Source organism: Puma concolor, chromosome C1, assembly GCF_028749965.1.
Source record: "Puma concolor isolate L17-30 chromosome C1, mPumCon1.1.hap2, whole genome shotgun sequence".
Classification (NCBI taxonomy): Eukaryota; Metazoa; Chordata; class Mammalia; order Carnivora; family Felidae; genus Puma; species Puma concolor.
Window position 1 is genome coordinate 42,289,580 of NC_141674.1, and position 15,250 is coordinate 42,304,829.

The following is a 15,250-nucleotide window of genomic DNA, read 5'->3' on the forward strand; positions in this document are numbered from 1 at the left end:
TGACAGGCAAGAGTTTTGAGTAAAAAAAGCATCTAAATTCGATGCCTTGTGAAACCAAGAACCCTAAAAGGATGGGAAGCAACAGGGGGAATAGTGGCTTACAGAATAGCCAATTCTGTAAGTTGGCAGAGTAGTGGTTGACTCTGCAGACCAGAGAAAGCCAATTCCTAAGCCAGTATTAAGGAATCCAAGAACGAATCGAAGTTACACTATATATCTTCAAAATGCTCAGACAACAGTGATACTGGAACTGGAGGTAAAGGGGGATGTTTGGCTAAAATAAGGAGGACTGGTTGAAAGTTAAGAAATTGATGCCCTAGGGGCGCCTGGGTGGCGCAGTCGGTTAAGCGTCCGACTTCAGCCAGGTCACGATCTCGCGGTCCGTGAGTTCGAGCCCCGCGTCGGGCTCTGGGCTGATGGCTCAGAGCCTGGAGCCTGTTTCAGATTCTGTGTCTCCCTCTCTCTCTGCCCCTCCCCCGTTCATGCTCTGTCTCTCTCTGTCCCAAAAATAAATAAAAACGTTGAAAAAAAGAAATTGATGCCCTAGATTAGGAATCAGCAAACTACAGCTTGCCATACATTTTTGTACATTTAAAAAGTTTTATTGGAACACAACTGTGAGTATTCATTTAATATACTGTGCATGGCTGCATTCAAGATGAAAGGGCAGAGGTGAATAGTGGTGACAGAGACTATTATAAAAAAAGCCTACATTTCCTTCCTGGCCTTTCACAGAAAAAGTTTGCTGACCCTTGCCCTAGATCCCTCCCCCATTTCATGCTGCTGGGTAAACATTAGGGCCACTGAGGAAGTTTTAGGGCTCTGTAGGAAAATTTTGTGCCTTGGTAATTTGTACTGTTTCCATAAAACTCTTTGCCTGGGAGATTATCCCTCTTCTGCCATGGCATGAGTTCAGAGATTTATTCTCAAATAAAGATAAAAAGTCTCTGAACCAGGGAACACTAGGTATTATTGCAGGGGAGGGGATGTCCCTCACTATATATAAATGGTTACTGTTTGCATGCTGGATTTGAAGACCTCTACCCTCTCTGACTCCAGCCTACCTCCCTCACTCCCAGAATACTGCCCTCCAGGCAGGACCTGGGACACCCAGTCTGGGAAATCTGCCTATCCTAATGGGAAACAACTGGAGATACTGAAATTGGCCCAATCAGATTACCCCACAGTGAAGCTCCCAGAGAACAAGCCCCACTCATGTGCTCAGCGCTACCAAAAGCTTTTTAATCTTTACTCATACACCAGAGTGGACAACCAAGACATCTGAGGAAAGTCTCCAACCATGCAGGACAGAGACTAAATTCAAAAGACAAAAGCATCTTGGAGGAAAAGTGAGAAGACAACCTCAAATAAACAGAACAGCATAAGAAAAAAGGACCCTTCGGAGAGAGAGAGAGAGAAAAAAAAAGAACTTTTAGAAAGTGCATGATAGCAAAAGTGAAAAACTACCTAACAGAAAGGTTAGATGGTAACTTTGAGAATCTTGCTCCTGGAAAGCAAACCTTAGAGACAAGCATCGTATCTGGCTTGCCTCTGACCCCAGCACCCAGCTCTGAGCTGGCATTACATGTGCTGCTATAGGCACTGAGAATTCAGATCATTTCAACCAAGAAGAACCAGAAAAAAGTTTGTATTTCTTTTAAGTGCTGAAATGCTGTGGATGTGTGGTTTCTTGCACTTAGCTTGAAGCAGACATTTAAACTACTTTATTCCTCAGCAGCCTTGGAGAATAGTCTTGGTTGGCATTCTCCCAGTGAGCTTGGAGGATGTGCATGTCCAATACCTTGCACCTATCCTGGAGTGTGCACCTTACTAGGCACATTACAGACATGATCTCATTTAATTCCCTATTATTATTATTCCCATTTATTTACTTATTATTTCCTATTATTATTTCCATTTTTTCAAAGAAAACTAAGGCTCAGGAAGTTTTTAAGTAACTTTCATATAACCTTCCAATGCCTATTAAGTATTAGAGCCAGAACTTAAACCAGGTTTGCTACCTGACTGCCTATATAACCCTTTTCATTATACAAAGCTGCCTGTTACCTGAATCAATTAATCTTCGTTTGTATATAAGCCCACCACACTCACAGCCTGCTAATTAATTATACAATAAGAAGGTTAAGGAATTGCTCCCAATTTTGTTTCTACTTTTGGTATTTATTTTTATAGGACTTTCTAAATTTCTCTTCATCTTCAGAGCACCTAACACAAGGCAGGTGCTCGGCAAAGACTTGCCGCCTGGTTTGTAGGTGCAAGTAGGAGCTCCCTGAAAGTGACTTACCTTCCTAGCTACCAGTTGGATGGCATCATCCTCAAAGGCCTTTACATGTTTGAGTCGGGATATTAGGATCTGCTGCAGTTGGCTGTGAGTATAGGGCTGGAAGGACATCCTGGTAAGACCCTGGGGAAGACAAGATAATAGACGAATAAGTTCATTAATTGCCCACTCTGACAGTCCTGCTGGACAGCCACCCTCAAGTTCCCAAACTAGTTCCCAAGTCCCATAGAACACGTGACACATTTCATCCTGGGACCGCCACAGATTCCAGTTCCTTTCACTACTGACAATGGCCAGTGGTATCCTGCAGGGCAACAGTAGTTCTCAAGTATTTTTTCATCTTGTTTAAAACAACTTTTATTGTACCAGAATCATTATTTATTTTATTTGAGAGAGATAGAGCATGAGTGGGGTAGGGACAGAGAGAGACGGAAAGAGACAATCCCAAGCAGGCTCTGCACGGCCAGCACAGAGCCTGATGCGGGGCTCAAACTCACAAAACCGTGAGATCATGACCTCAGCCAAAACCAAGAGTCAGACACTTAACCGACTGAGCCGCCCAGGCAACCCTCTACCAGAATCATTTAGAAGTAGATGAAGGAAGAGGTGCTCTAATTACAGTGGTTGTGACCATCTTGGGCTCTACAATAAGCACAGGCACAGCTCCTGGCTTCACTCATCACCCCTGTAAGTACTTGATATTGTGCTTCCTGATGAACCACCAGGTCTGTGAGGGCAGAGGCTGTGTCTGCCTTGTTCACTGCTATGCTCCATGCTTGAACACTGCCTGGCAGGGGTGAGTGCTTATATGTGTATATACATACATATATGTACACACACACACACACACACACACACACACACACACGTGTGTATATATATAGTTTTTATTTGAGAGAGAGAGTGCATGAGTGGAAGAGGGGCAGAGAGAGAGAATCTCAAGCAGGCTCCACACTCAGCATGGAGCCTGACGTGGGGCTCGATCCCACGACCTTGGGATCATGACCTGAGCCAAAATCAAGAGCTGGATGCTTAACCAGCTGAGCCACCCAGGCACCCTGAGTGCTTCAATATTTTTAATAAATTATTAGACCCTTAGGGCTCTGTGCAGTTTAAAAGTGCCCAGGTAGAATACCAAGAAGATGGGGTTTGCGGAAAATCATGCAATGATGACATATTTAATTTAAATGTAAGAATTTCAGAAATCACATTTTGTACTTTTCTCATTTACTTTAGTTTTCTGTGTATTCATTTTTTAGAACTCAGCTTATGGATCTGTAAGAACAGCTTGAGAACAGCCTTAGGACCTACCAGTCGGCTTGATACCCGGTTCATCATGATGCGCTCTGGCAGATCCATTGTGTTGGCAATGGTCAGGACCACAAGCTGGGCCTCCTTGTGAGTGGGCCAGTCAAAGAGATTGTACATTATGTCTTGTTTCTGAGTCCATAGAAGGTCGAGCTGCCAGTAAATGGAGAGAGATGTCAAGATCAAGCATAGACACAGGGCCAGGGCCCAGAGGGAAGCTCTGTTACTCCTGCTTTAGCTGCATGTGCTTCTAGGGTCACACCACGAAAGCAGCAAGGAAGTCCGTGGATACATGCCTCTCACCACCAAAGAACAGGCTCAGATGAATGAAGGATGAAAGAAGGGAGGCAGGACTCCCCCCACAACCCAGCATTTGCCCCTGGAACACCACAGTCAAGTACCATGCCACTTTTGCGGTGCTCCCGTGGGGACCTCCGTACCTCATCCACGAGCAGCACGGTGGTTTCCTGAGAGGACCTTTGGGTGAGGAATCGCTTTGCCAGCAGTTCTGCCGCATGGTTAGCTGTTGCCTTTTGGCCTGTCAGCTTCTGCAATGGGGGGAAAAGTAGGTGTGGTAAATGGTAAGGATTTTACTCCCCTGAGCTTGATGTTAAATTTGCAATCAAGTCTGGAAGCAATTTAGTCTGAGGACTTTAGTATCCTAAACTCTGCCTTCCAGTCTAGTCTCAACCTTAACCTGGAGGGACGAGAAGGTACCAAAAGAGATGACAGAGTCCGTGTTTGGAATGCAAATGAGCCACAGGCTGGTCCCAGAAGCCTCTTCAAAATCATTACGGCATGACTGTTTATACCTGGATATTACTTGTTCCAAGAAAACAACTAATGAATACGAGAGTGAGGTTCAAACTCCAGCTACCTCTAATCCCTTTTCTAGTCTGCCACAGTACCTCCTGTGTGCAAACAGTTTTTGCCATATTAATAAGTCCTGGCTTGCAGTAATTCATGTCCAGCCCCTAGACTTTAAGGTCCCTGATGTCCCTGCCTTCTTTGCCCATGCCACCTCATACAAAGGACAACACCTGGCACATCATAAACATAGAAATAAGCACAAAATTAAGTAAACCTTTCCTTTTTCATGTGCCACTAAGAAACTGTACTTTCCAAAAAACCCAAACAGCTTTACTCACCTGCAAGATTTGCACATAGACTTGGTGGGGTTCTGTCAGCTTCATGCCATTGACCTCGATGTAATGAAAGGAAGGAACGTCATTTGCTTGGGCTGCCTGCTGCAGGCAGCGTATCACCTCGTGCACAGTGGCAGTCTTCCCTGTCCCAGGGACCCCGGAGATGTACATGCACCTATGGCAAGAAAGGAGGACCTGTGGGCTAGGTCTGTGCCAGCTGCCTCACACTATTGCCAGTTAGAGGTATGAGGACATGTGCTGAGGGAAGGACCCAGACCCCTAAAATGTGGAGATGGGGTCAATAAGGGCCATCCTTGGAAGCTAGTCAGAACAGGACCTGGTTATACAGAATCATTCATTCTACAAGCAATGCTGTATTTTCATTTTCTCTGAAAGACAGAATTTCTATTCCTATCGAATTACGTGGACAACAAAAGCTGCTTTAGAAACCTTAAGTTTGAGCAACGATTTTGATTTTGCCTGTTGTGACACTGGGGAGAGACCATTTGGTTGACTGTGCCACCTGAGATGGTATATGCTAGCAGGGGCCTTCCCCCTGACCGTCTTATCTGCCTCAGCAGGACTCACCCTCCCGTATGGTCAAGGAGTCTGCTCTCCACAAAGTTGTAGATGTTTTGGAATTCCTGTTCCCGACAGGGAAGAGTCTCAGGTACAGCAGAAACATGCAGCCTATAATTGGTGATAAATAAAGGAAAAGGAGGACTTCAGCAATATGTCACCATATACTCAGTAACAAATGGGAAAGGATTATCTATAGTTTCCACATGAAACCCCAATCACAAATCCATGGGAATGCCTTCATTCTCAAATCTCTTCATTTCGCCTCATAATCCCTTTCTCCACCCAAATTAGCTAATTCATAGTTTCTCACTATGGGTACATATCACATGGGGAGCTTTCCCCAAATCATAGGGATGGACCTCATCCCACAAGAGATTCTGATTTACTTGTTTTCTGATGATCTAGGCTTATGTATTTTGAAAAGTTCCCTGCATAGTTCTAAAGGGTACCAAAACTGAGAAGCAGTGTTCTGACTCATCAGTCACCTTTTATCCCTGAGCAAGTGGTGGCAGTAGACTGGAAGGTTACTCTTTCAAGAACCTGTCCACATTAGCTCACCCAGACTTGAAGGGTTTCTTCTCTCTAAAACACACATGTTCATTTTATTCCCTACCTTTATTATGTACACAAATGACTACAAATTACTTGTTTTTCTAAAAAAAATTTTTTTTTCAGTTTTATTTATTTAGTTTGAGGAAGACAGAGACAGTGCGAGTGGTGGAGGGGCAGAGAGAAAGAGAGACAGAATCCCAGGCAGGCTCTGCACTACTAGTGCAGAGCCTGATGCAGGGCTCGAACCCAGGAAACCGTGAGATCACGACCTAAGTCAAAACCAAGAATTGGACGCTTACCTGACTGAGCCACCCAGGCACCCCACAAATTATTTGTTTTATGTGAATGAAAGCAGAGTCCCATTTCTGCCTATCTAAAAGGGGCCCACGAGCAGTGTCACCTCAGCCGGGCCTCCTCCAGTACGCTGGCTGGCTCCTGGGCAGCCAGGTTTCGGCTACGGATCTGGGGAGTGGCATGACGTGGCGTACTAGGCTTGGGCTGTATTCAAAAAAAAAGATAACATATTTTAGAAGGAAAAAAAACAAAGCAAAACAGCATCTAGGACACATCAGCAAATCTGATTCCTGATGATCTGATAAAAAGAGAGGTGGTGAATTCCTCTTGGTTCCCTTCTGTATAAAGTACCATGGTTGTCCCTCTCTCCACATGGTATATACACTGTTCACAGGCCAAATACAATTTCTTGTTTCTAATTTACACATAGTATTAGGATTTGAAAATGTCAATCTAAGTGAAGACTGAATGAAAGTATGGATTAAATACTATTTAAAGTATGGACTAAATACTATTAAAATCTTATCCTGAAAGACAAGAAGTTATTAAGAAACCCTAACTACTCTGCCCAATACAGGGTAGGGTCGGAGGTATAAACCAAGTTTGACTCATAGGCTTCTCCTCTAGATTTGGTTGAAAATTTGGTCAAACTTTAGCTCAGGACTTCCATAATCCACAGACTTGGAGAGACCCCACCAGATTTTTCCACTCCAAACCCCAAGGTCACGGTTCAGTCTGAGCTAACAGCCCTAGTCTCTTTTCTTTCTTGCTACTGGCTCACTAGAGCAGGCCTGCCACCCCATCTTTATGGTCTTTCCACAAAGCACTCCCTTCTGTGGGGGCATTTCACCTACCCACCTGCTTCCCACCAGGCTGTAGGGTAATAACAATCTCTCCACCTCTTACTCAGACAGAAAGACCCTAACAGTTTTATATCTATTAAATAAATACCCCTTGTTCTGGGTGGGACCCAGCAGATGCAATGAGAACATTGCTGAGCTATTTGCATAATGAGGAACTCCAGGTAAGATTACCCCTAATCCAAAGGAGATCTACTTGATTTTCTTCCCTGGAGGTCTTTTTTGACTTCAAGCCAAGCCCAATCACATTTCTCTTGATGTGGAAAAATGGAGATCAGCTCTAGGAAAAGTCTCCGAAACAGGCATTTCCTTAAAACAATATGCTCCATGAAAAAAAGTTTCCTGATCAAAGACTCACACACTAATGCTCTCTTGAAAGATCACAGTAACATTAATAAATTAATGGGCTTGAGAAGTCCTATGACAATGAACCAATTTAACTGTGTAATCCAAACATTTCTCAAACACATTTGAACATGGGAAGACCCTCTTTTAATAGCTTTCAACATTCTGCTACAATTCCAGGAAGCAGAAGAGATGTCCATTTATCTCTTCCATCTTACTTTACACAATTCATTACCAACACTTCAGTAGTGCTCCCTGTTTCTCAGGTGAATCAGGGGGCACAGCAAAACGAACAACAGCTCTGGATTCAATACCCACTAAACACCTGAAAGAGGACTGTACTGCTATTTTGACCTTATTTAGTTGTCTTTCTAGCTTATCTCTTAATGTGGGCAAAGTATCCCATGATGGTAACTGAAACTACCCCTCAAAAGCAATCAGAACTGCTCTGATGACAGCAAGACCCTGCATGACTGGCCCCGAGATAATGATCAACCTGACCTTTACTGCCCACTTGCACTTACCCACTCACTTTTGTCCCACATTTTCCTTGTATGAACCTGTTAAGTATTGCTGGCGTTTTGGACACAGTCTTTGAGATGCTGGTCTACTGTTTTCCCAGTGTTGGCCTCACTGAAATAAATTCCTTTCCTGTTTCACCAACATTCCTCTCTCTGCCTTTGAGATTTTGTCAGCGGCGAGTGGCTGAACCTGGTCTGTCTGGGGCCCCCGGGCAGGTGCTCTTGCACCCCTGCGTCCCAGCTACACAGATTATGCATAAAACACTCTGCTAGTGTTTGTGGAAAATGTAGATATAGAGCCAAGTCTTGTTCCTTCCTCAAGAAGTTTGGCCCTTGGCTATTTGGTTCTGTATCCTTAAAAAAGATTTTTTTAATGTTTATTTTTGAGAGAAACAGAGACAGAGCATGAGAGGGCGAGGGGTAGAGAGAGAGGGAGACACAGAATCTGAAGCAGGCTCCAGGCACCCCTGGTTCTGTACTTTAAAAGGAACATGGATTCAGGGGTGCCTGAGTGGCTCAGTCAGTTGAGCGACCGACTTCAGCTCAGGTCATGATCTCACGGTTTGTGAGCTCGAGCCCTGCGTCGGGCTCTGTGCTGACAGCTCAGAGCCTGGAGCCTGCTTCGGATGCTGTGTCTCCCTCTCTCTCTACCCCTTGCCCGCTCACACTCTGTCTCTTTCAAAAAAAACATTAAAAAAAAAAAAAGAAAGGAATATGGATTCAAAATCAACTGGTTTCATTTTCAGTCCTACGGTTCACTTAGGTCCTTTCCTCTATGAATATTCCAAGTGGAATAACTTTAGGTATGACAGACCTGTGTTCAGAATCCAGCTGTTACTAACTGTATGACCTTAGCCATCACAATTTTAATATTAAGAGAAGGATGCTTCCTTGGAAAACAAATCTAAAAGAACCTTACAGTTTTCTTTGGTGTCTTTGAGGGGGTCTGTAAGGATGACTTCATGGAAGAGCATAGGTTCCTGGACAACCTACTGGATGTTCTCCTTGGAAGGGGTGGTGTGGAAGTCTCTTCCTCTTCACTGCTAGAGTCTGAAATCTCTGCTGCCGGCAGAAACTCATCCTCTTCTTGGTTACTTTTACTATTACCTAAAAACCTGAATGGTGGGACACATTATTTTCTGATGTTCAGTGTCTAAATAAGAAGTTCCCTAATAGGTCAGTGTGGATTAGAAGTATCACAGTCTTGGGGCGCCTGGGTGGCGCAGTCGGTTAAGCGTCTGACTTCAGCCAGGTCACGATCTCGCGGTCCGTGAGTTCGAGCCCCGTGTCGGGCTCCGGGCTGATGGCTCAGAGCCTGGAGCCTGTTTCCGATTCTGTGTCTCCCTCTCTCTCTGCCCCTCGCCCGTTCATGCTCTGTCTCTCTCTGTCCCAAAAATAAATAAACGTTGAAAAAAAAAAAAAATTTAAAAAAAAAAAAGAAAAAAAAAAAAAAAAGAAGTATCACAGTCTTTCCTGCAACCAAGTAACAAAAGATGTGCTCTGCTTCTTGGGCCCTTGCTACTGTGATGCTCTGCTAAGGGCTTTATTTATATTATCTTGTTAAATTCCTCAACAACCTTGTGACTTGTATTTTGTCATTCCCATCTTGTAGAAGAGGAAACTGAAGCTTAGAAAGGTTAAGTAACCTTCCCAAGGTTACATAGTACAACAAAGCTCAGGTTCAAATCCAAGCTGCCAGAATCAAAGTTCATTCTTTTAGGCACTTCACTAAGTCTTGCTGGGTGCAATTATGAAGTCCTGGGAGCCACCTGATCCCAGGGTAGTGTTTCTTGCCGCTTTCAAATTATGACATTTATGTGAAATTAACATAATCCCAGACATACTTAGTAAAAGGTAAATCTAACAAATAACAAAAAAATATGCCAGGCTTTAAGAAATAAGATTATAGATATCATAGATGGTAGCGATAAACGTTTTCTGCCTGCTAAGGAAGTCTTACCGAAGCTGCTGCCTAATCCGATTCAAAGTCAAGAGAGAACTCTTTCTGTGGATCCGATGTGGGGTAGTGGTAGCTCCATCCTGAGCCTCTGGTTCTTCTGCCTCCCTGCAAGATATTACAGCAAGATTACAAGAAATGGTTTTGAGCACTAGGAATCAGTGGCAGCATCCGAAGTAGTCAAGGGGACTAATGGGTTCCTATTCTTTTTACAGCTACATTGGAGGAACCAATAACACTCTGCGAAAATGTTTATAATTGAAGTCTGACTCAAAAACAAAGTTTGACTAAAGCTTGTCATTTAAATCAGACTCGTGCCCTTCTCAACTACAGACCAGAGTATACTAATCCCAGGCAGTTTCTTGTCTTTTGTTGATTCTGAGGTATTGATGGATTTCCTGTCCAGTCTCAAGGTTAGCAGAAATGTAGCTACATATTAAATACAAAGCATTTACCAAGCAAACCTATTATTGACCAGGTGCTGGAGTCTCTGAGCAGGAAATATTGAAATGTATAATTTCTGTCTTGTCACATTATTTGTGCAGCCCATTATTTACAAACATTGCCTAGTGTCAAACTGTAAAGTTTGTTCTAGATGCATTATCTTCTTGTACTACATGTATTTGAGAATGGTTTCCAGTTAAAAAAAACAACAACAGGGGTGCCTGGGTGGCTCAGTTGGTTGAGCGTCCAACACTTGATTTTGGCTCAGGTCATGATCCCAGAGTCATAGGATCAAGCGCTGCATCAGGCTCCGCACTGAGTGTGGAGCCTGCCTAAGATTCTCTCTCTTTCCCCCCCTTCCTCTGCTTGTGCTCTCTCATTCTCTCAAACAACAACAACAACAACAACAACAAATCCAACTCAACAGACTAAGAAACTGACTGTTAATATGTGGTGAAGAGCCATACCAGGACTGTGAAGCAATCCAGGTTTGGGAAATTATCTTCCAGAGCAGTGACCCCCCAAATGACAGCTAGGTATATCAGAATCATCTAAAAAGCATTTCTAAATGCAGATTCCTGGGCCTCACACTTGGAGATTCACAATGTCTGGGAAGAGGCTCCAAAATCTGTGTTTTGGAAAGGCTCCTGGGTGATTCTACAGCAGTCAGATATGAGATCTGCTGCTCTAACTTTAGCAACTCTGTCCCACACATTTCACATCATGTGAAGGATCTCAATTTGCTCTGTGGGAGGCAGGGTAACACCCCCAATCACCTCTTTTTGATGTTTTCTGGTTTCAGAACCACAGAAGGCACCGAGGATTTCCAGCCTCCCCTGATAGGGGTAAGTGTTCTTTCCTCACAAATCTCTGTGGTTTTCAAAGCTGGGACTCGGGTTCTCAGGATCCTGTGACAGTCAGGTGAAGCCTTCTTGTCATCCTTGGCACATGAGCTTTGAATCTCTCCAGTTTTCTGCGGGGCTTTCAGAGCTGGAGACGAGGTATGAAGTCTATCAGGCTGAGACCTCTTAGTAGGTGAGGTGATTTCAGAGAGGGTCACTTTTCGTTTACTTCTTCCAGGAGAATCCAACGAGGCCCCTGAATTCTGCTGGGAAATCCTAGTGTTGGGTGTCCTAGAGAAACCTAATCCCAAGAGAAATCACCACAGATGATGTATGAATTTTGTAATAAGCACTATTAACACCCTCAATCTCATTCTAGCTAAATTCATCATTGTGTAACTTTGTGAAGTTACACAAAGACATGCGCTGTCCATATTTGTAATTACTGCATGCTTTCTTTCCCCAGGCCAGGAAGCTCTTATTATTTTTTGTCTCTCCTAAATTCCATGGATGATTTTCCTGGTTAGAACCATAAGTCAACCGTTAAATCAGCTTTTGTGATTCAGCAATTTCCCTGAAGTAATCTACCAAAACAGTGGTTCTTAACCAAGGGTGATACTGCAACCTCTCAGCCCCCATTCAACAGCATTTGAAACAATTTCTATCAGTAGCTGCATTCAATAACACCAAGGCCTAGATTTTTCTTAACTCAGATTATATCTATCCATAGAGATGAGATGGATCCCTGGGGGCAATCAAATGGGTTCTGTGAATGCACAGACCCACATTTGGATTTGCCCCTTTACCATGACCAAAGGCACCAGGAACTCAGCCATTCATTCAGATATCAGCAGAGCTGTAAAAATGGCAGGGTGTGTGCCAGGTGATAGGAGAAAACAAAAACTGAATGAAACTCAATCCTGGTCCCTATTCACAGGATGTTCTAGTCTAACTGGGGAGATGATACATGTAAATGTCTATAATATGAAGTAAAATCATCCTAAAGCACCTAAGTGCTAATAAATATGGCTTTTGAGATAGACCTTGAAAAAAAGACAAGATTTCAACAGAGTTGAAAGGGGAGGGAAGGGGGCATATAGGGAGAGAACAGATCAGATCGATGTGAGTGAAGACAACAAGGCAAGAAAGCACTGGGCACAGAGGAGTTCACTTTAGTCACAGCACATGGTTTTGTTGGGAACAGCTGCAGGTAAGGTGAAGGAAGCCATCTATACCTGTGTGATGAATATGAGGGTAACTCATATCTAGATTGATATAAAAATGTTCCAATGTCCTGGTCTCCTTCATACCTCATTTTCCCATCTTTCTGTTAAAAACAATCTAAAAATTTTTCATCATATCCTCTCTCCTCTAATTATGTAACTGTGTCAAGTCTAAATTTCTTACCCCAACTGTCAAGGTCCTGCAAATTCAAGTCAAAAAAATACCACCATTTATTTCTAAATGGCAATGTTGCCAATTATTTCTTTAGTAATCTTCTGGTATTTCCCAAATGTTTTACAAATTTATATTCAACTCCTAAATATAGACTGTACTAAGGGGCTATCAAGAACACAAACAACTTATGCCCAACAAACTTGGCACATACACAAAGAATTCAGGACTAATGACACATAATAGGATGAGCTCTCAGAACCGCCATGAAGTGGCTTCAAATACATTAGAAGTGAAAAAAGTAAGATGAAAAGGGATATATCCAGTATGCTACTCTACTGGATAAGAAAAAAAAATTATATGCATGTTTTAGTATATGCTTATGTGTGTGTGTCTGTCTGTATGTGTGTATATATGTATGTATGTATGTATGTGTATACACACACACACAGATATCTGATTTTTGCAAAAAAAAAAAAAAAAAACACACACACACACACACACACACAGAAAAAACAAACCAGAAACTAATAAAATTGATTACCTACAAAAGATGGAATGGAAACAGGGTACAAGGGCAAAGAAAGGAATGGGTCTTCTCTGAATACACTTGTTTTAAATGGCTTTGACTCTTATTTTACTGTTTTACATGCTTAAAAAAATTAATCACAGGTGGGAAAGGCCCTAAAATTAAACAGAAATAAAAGAACCTAACTGCCTATCACCAATAATATAACCATCAGAGGGAAAAGAAAAAAAACAATCAAAATAACTTTACTCCCTCAGTGAGATATATTCTAAAGGCATAAAGAACTGCAAATAAATTTTGAACTTTAGTTGGTAAGTTAACTACTGGTAGTAGTATTGGTATAGCAATCGTGAAATTACTTTGTACTGGGATTGCTCCTGAGAACCAAGGCTCTTCTTAAAGACGGGAGATACAACTATGGAATATGGGAAGGTGAGGAAGAACCCTGTGGTATAGATTAAAAGTATCAATATGAATTTAAGAGTTTTAAAATATGTATTTCTTATCTCTTCTACAAGGATCTAAAAGCAAGGTCATCTTAATAAGCAAAGCTTTCGAAGATATAGGGCTCAACATTACTAATCATTAGGGAACAATTATGTAACAATGACATCCCTCACATCCATGAGGCTGGCTACTATAAAAACACAGAAAACAGCAAGTGTTGGTGAGGATGTGGGGAAATTGGAACCTTTGTGCACTGTTGGTGAAAATGTAAAATGATGCAGCTGCTATGGAAAACAGTATGGTGGTTCCTAGAAAAATTAAAAATACAACCTAACATATGACCCAGCAATTCCACTTCTGGGTATATACCCAAAATGAAAGCAGACACTTGAGCAGATATTTATACACCCATGTTCATAGCAATAAGTTAGGATAGCCAAAAGGTGAAAGGAACCCAAGTATCCACTGACAGATGAATGGATAATCAAAATGTGGTATATATATACTATAGACTATTATTTAGCCTTAAAAAGGAAATTTTACCTCAAATAGCCAAAGCAATCTTGAGAAAGAAGAACAAAGCTGGAGGCATCACGCTCCCTGATTTCAAACTATATTACAAACCTATAGTAATCAAAACAGTAGGGTATTGGCATAAAAACATACATATAGATCTGTGGTACAGAATAGAAAGTCCCAAAATAAACCCCCACACACGGTCAATTAATTTACAAAAAAGGAGCCAAGAATATACAATGGGGAAAAGATAGTCTCTTCAATAAATGGTCCTGGGAGAACTGGACAGCCACATGCAAAAAAAAAAATGAAATGGGACCCTATCTTCCACCATACACAAAAAACAACTCAAAATGGACTAAAAATTTGAATGTCGACCTGAAACCATAAAATTCCTAGGAGAAAACGTAGGTGGTAAGCTCTTTGACATTGGTCTTGGAGATGATTTTTTGGATCTGAAACCAAAAGCAAAAACAAAGCAAAAATAAACAAGTGGAACTACATCAAACCAAAAAGTTTCTGCATCAACAAAATGAAAAGGCAAATATGAGTGAGAGAAAATATTTACAAATCATTTATTGGATAAGGGGTTGATATCCAAAAAGACAAAGAACTCATATAACTCAACAGCAAAAAGACAAACAATCTGATTAAAAAATAGGCAGAAGATCTGAATAGACAGTTTTCCAAAGAGGACATACAGATAGCCAACAGGTACATGGAAAGATGCTTAGTATCACTAATCATCAGGGAAATGCAAATCAAAATTAGAAGACAACACATCATATCTGTCAGAATGGCTATTATCAAAAAGACAAGTGTTGATGAGAACATGGAAGAAAAGGAACCCTCATGCACTCTTGGCAGGAATGTAAATTGGTATAACCACTGTGGAAAACAGTATGAAGGTTCTTCAGAAAATTAAATAGAAATATCATTCAATCTAGCAATTCTACTTTTGTGTATTTATCTGAAGAAAAGGAAAACACTAACTTGAAAAGGTATGTGTACCTCCATGCAGTATTAGATACAATAGTCAAGATATGGAAGCAACTTAAGTATCCATCAATGAATGAATGGATAAAGATACATACACATAAACACACACACACACACACACACACACACACACACACACACACACACAGGGAGGAATATTTTTCAGCCAAAAAAGGAATAACATCCTGCCATTTTCAACAACATGAATGGAG

At 41.9% G+C, this 15,250-nt stretch overlaps 1 protein-coding gene across 6 annotated transcripts in view; it reads right to left on the reverse strand.

The window, feature by feature from the left end:
• Window positions 1-15,250, reverse strand: part of ORC1 (origin recognition complex subunit 1) — a 33,458-nt gene that overhangs the window by 5,591 nt on the left and 12,617 nt on the right. For all 6 annotated transcript variants that reach the window (XR_015254699.1, XM_086716987.1, XM_086716985.1 and 3 more), the window contains 9 exons: window positions 11,087-11,453; window positions 9,870-9,974; window positions 8,829-9,024; window positions 6,290-6,387; window positions 5,344-5,445; window positions 4,759-4,930; window positions 4,051-4,158; window positions 3,614-3,763; window positions 2,306-2,425 (listed from right to left, as the gene is read on the reverse strand). Coding sequence is in view for 5 of the 6 variants with exons in the window: in XM_086716987.1 (XP_086573113.1) it covers window positions 2,306-2,425; window positions 3,614-3,763; window positions 4,051-4,158; window positions 4,759-4,930; window positions 5,344-5,445; window positions 6,290-6,387; window positions 8,829-9,024; window positions 9,870-9,974; window positions 11,087-11,453 (1,418 nt within the window). In the remaining variant the exon portion in view is untranslated. The remainder of the gene's footprint in view (window positions 1-2,305; window positions 2,426-3,613; window positions 3,764-4,050; window positions 4,159-4,758; window positions 4,931-5,343; window positions 5,446-6,289; window positions 6,388-8,828; window positions 9,025-9,869; window positions 9,975-11,086; window positions 11,454-15,250) is intronic.